Source organism: Myotis daubentonii, chromosome X (assembly GCF_963259705.1).
Source record: "Myotis daubentonii chromosome X, mMyoDau2.1, whole genome shotgun sequence".
NCBI classification, from domain to species: domain Eukaryota; kingdom Metazoa; phylum Chordata; class Mammalia; order Chiroptera; family Vespertilionidae; genus Myotis; species Myotis daubentonii.
This window is the reverse complement of record NC_081861.1, coordinates 118,678,346-118,680,602: the sequence shown is the minus strand read 5'-3', so window position 1 is coordinate 118,680,602 and position 2,257 is coordinate 118,678,346. Positions and strand designations below refer to the sequence as shown.

Here is a 2,257-nt window from a genome sequence, read left to right as displayed (position 1 = left end):
CCTCTCAGCACTGGGTGGCTCCTGATAGGGAGGAGGACTCCCCTCCAGTTCCTTTTCATGGGTCCCAGGGAGTTGCAGGAGGGAAGATTACCAGGCTCTTCCCAGAGTGGACATGATAATACTGAAAATTAACCAAGAGGACCCACACATTCCAGATCCAAGGGTGTCACAGTGGTATTACCTAATGTAACCTGAGTAATTTCTATGTAGGGCTGGTATGATGTAGCACGCGACTCACTCTAAAGTCTCTCTGGTTGTTCTGTAGGATTCTTAAGGCACAGGGGAACAGGAGCCTAGTTGGATCCTAGAGTAGTGCCTTCAAGGAAGCCTGCAGAGGCAGCCTTCAATAAAGCCAAGGGGGAAGCTACCTGTTGAAGGTGCTCACATAACTCTGTCTCCATCCCTCAGGTACCCTAAGCCGCTGTGCATTGGCTCACTACTGTCTGCTGTCCTGAACAACAGCCATCATGCCTCGTGGTCATAAGAGCAAGCTCCGTGCTAAGGAGAAACGCCGCCAAAACAAAGCTGAGAACCAAGATGTTAAGAATGCTGAGGCCCCTGCAGGAGAGGAAGGAGAGGCTGCTTGCTCCTCTTCCATTTTGGGGGAAGGTCCCTCAACCTCCACTGGTGCTGGCACTCTCCAGGCACCTCAGGGTGCCCCAGCCACGACCAGTGCCGCTGCAGGTGCTTCCTGTGAAAGATCTGCTGTAAAAGCTAAATGCCATGTTAGGAAAAGTAAAAATTCCTCCCAGATCTCAACTTCCACTGAGATCTGTGGCCTAGATCTTATAAGTAAGAAGGTGATTCTGTTGGTAGAGTACCTGCTGTATCAATATACAGTGAATGAGCCCATTAAAAAGGGAGACATGCTGAAGATCATCCACAAATGGTACAGAAAGGACTTCCCTGAGATCCTCAAGAAACTCTCTGAGCACATGGATATGGTCCATGGCCTAGAATTGAAAGAAGTCAAGCCCAACGGTAACTACTACACTCTTGTGGATAGTCAAGATGACACCAGCAACGGGAATCTGGGCAGCGGCTTCAGATTTCCTAAGAAAGGGATCCTGATGCCTATCCTGGCTGTGATCTTCTTTAATGGCAACCGCACCTCTGAGGAGGAGATCTGGGAATTCCTGAATATGATGAGCGTCTATGATGGAAAGAGTCACTTCATTTTTGGGGAGCCCAGGAAGCTTATCACCCAAGATTTGGTGCAGGAAGGATACCTGCTGTACCAGCCATTGCCCAACAGTGATCCTCCACGCTATGAGTTTCTATGGGGTCCAAGAGCCTATGCTGAAACCACCAAGATGAAAGTCCTCGAGTTTTGGGCCAAGTTTAATGATACCGTGCCCAGTGCCTTCATAACCCAATATGAAGAAGCTGTGAAAGATGAGGAAGAGAGGGCCCGTGCTGCACTCAAGGCTGCCGCTCCTTCCAAAGACAGTAGGTGCTCCAGGGACATGTCGAAGCACAACCCACAGCCTGAGTGAACTCTAAGTGGGGTCTTCAGTTTTGGGATGGAAAATCCTGTTAAGCAGTTTCCTAATGTGCAAAATATATTGTTGGCTTACTTTGTGTTTGTTGCTTTTATTTTTGCATTTTGAATTGGTGTTCTTTTAGACAGAATCTTTATTTAGATCCAGAATATTAGTATATAAGTCTATGAATAACATAGATTGCAAATTTATTACCATTTTACAGGTTAGTAGTAAGAGTTCTCTTTTTGAAATAGAAATTGAAAATCCTTCAAAACTTTTTTTGATCCAGAACAGGATAACATGGCTTTAGGATAGGAATATGTTTTGATATATGCAAGAACTTTACACCAAAGTAGGTGAGAACAATAGATAGATAGATAGATAGATACATAGATACATAGATACATAGGTACATAGATACATAGATACATAGATGACAGATGATAGATAGATAGATGATAGATAGATAGAAGTATAAAATGAAAGTTGGGCACTTCTGTTTTAATTTTTTGTTCATTTACACTTGACAACAATATTCTATTAGTGTCAGATGTTACAACATAGTGATCAGACATTTATATAACTTACCATGTGCCCACTCCCATAAGTTGAATACCCATCTGAACCATAAGAAGTTATTACAATGTTATTGACTATGTCCCCTATCCTGTATTCAGCATTACCTGTTTCAGCCAAGACATAGACGCAAACTAAGTGTCCATCTGTCAACCAAGGAATAAAGAAACTGTGGTTTATCTATGGAACAAGTCACT

General features: G+C 43.6%; 1 protein-coding gene across 1 annotated transcript; it reads left to right on the top strand.

Annotated features, from left to right (window-relative positions):
• Positions 1-467: 467 nt before the first annotated feature.
• LOC132223680 (melanoma-associated antigen B2-like) lies at positions 468-1,496 on the top strand. The gene has a single exon (XM_059678738.1). The coding sequence runs from the start codon at positions 468-470 to the stop codon at positions 1,494-1,496; it is 1,029 nt and encodes a 342-aa protein (XP_059534721.1).
• The last annotated feature ends 761 nt before the right edge of the window (positions 1,497-2,257 follow it).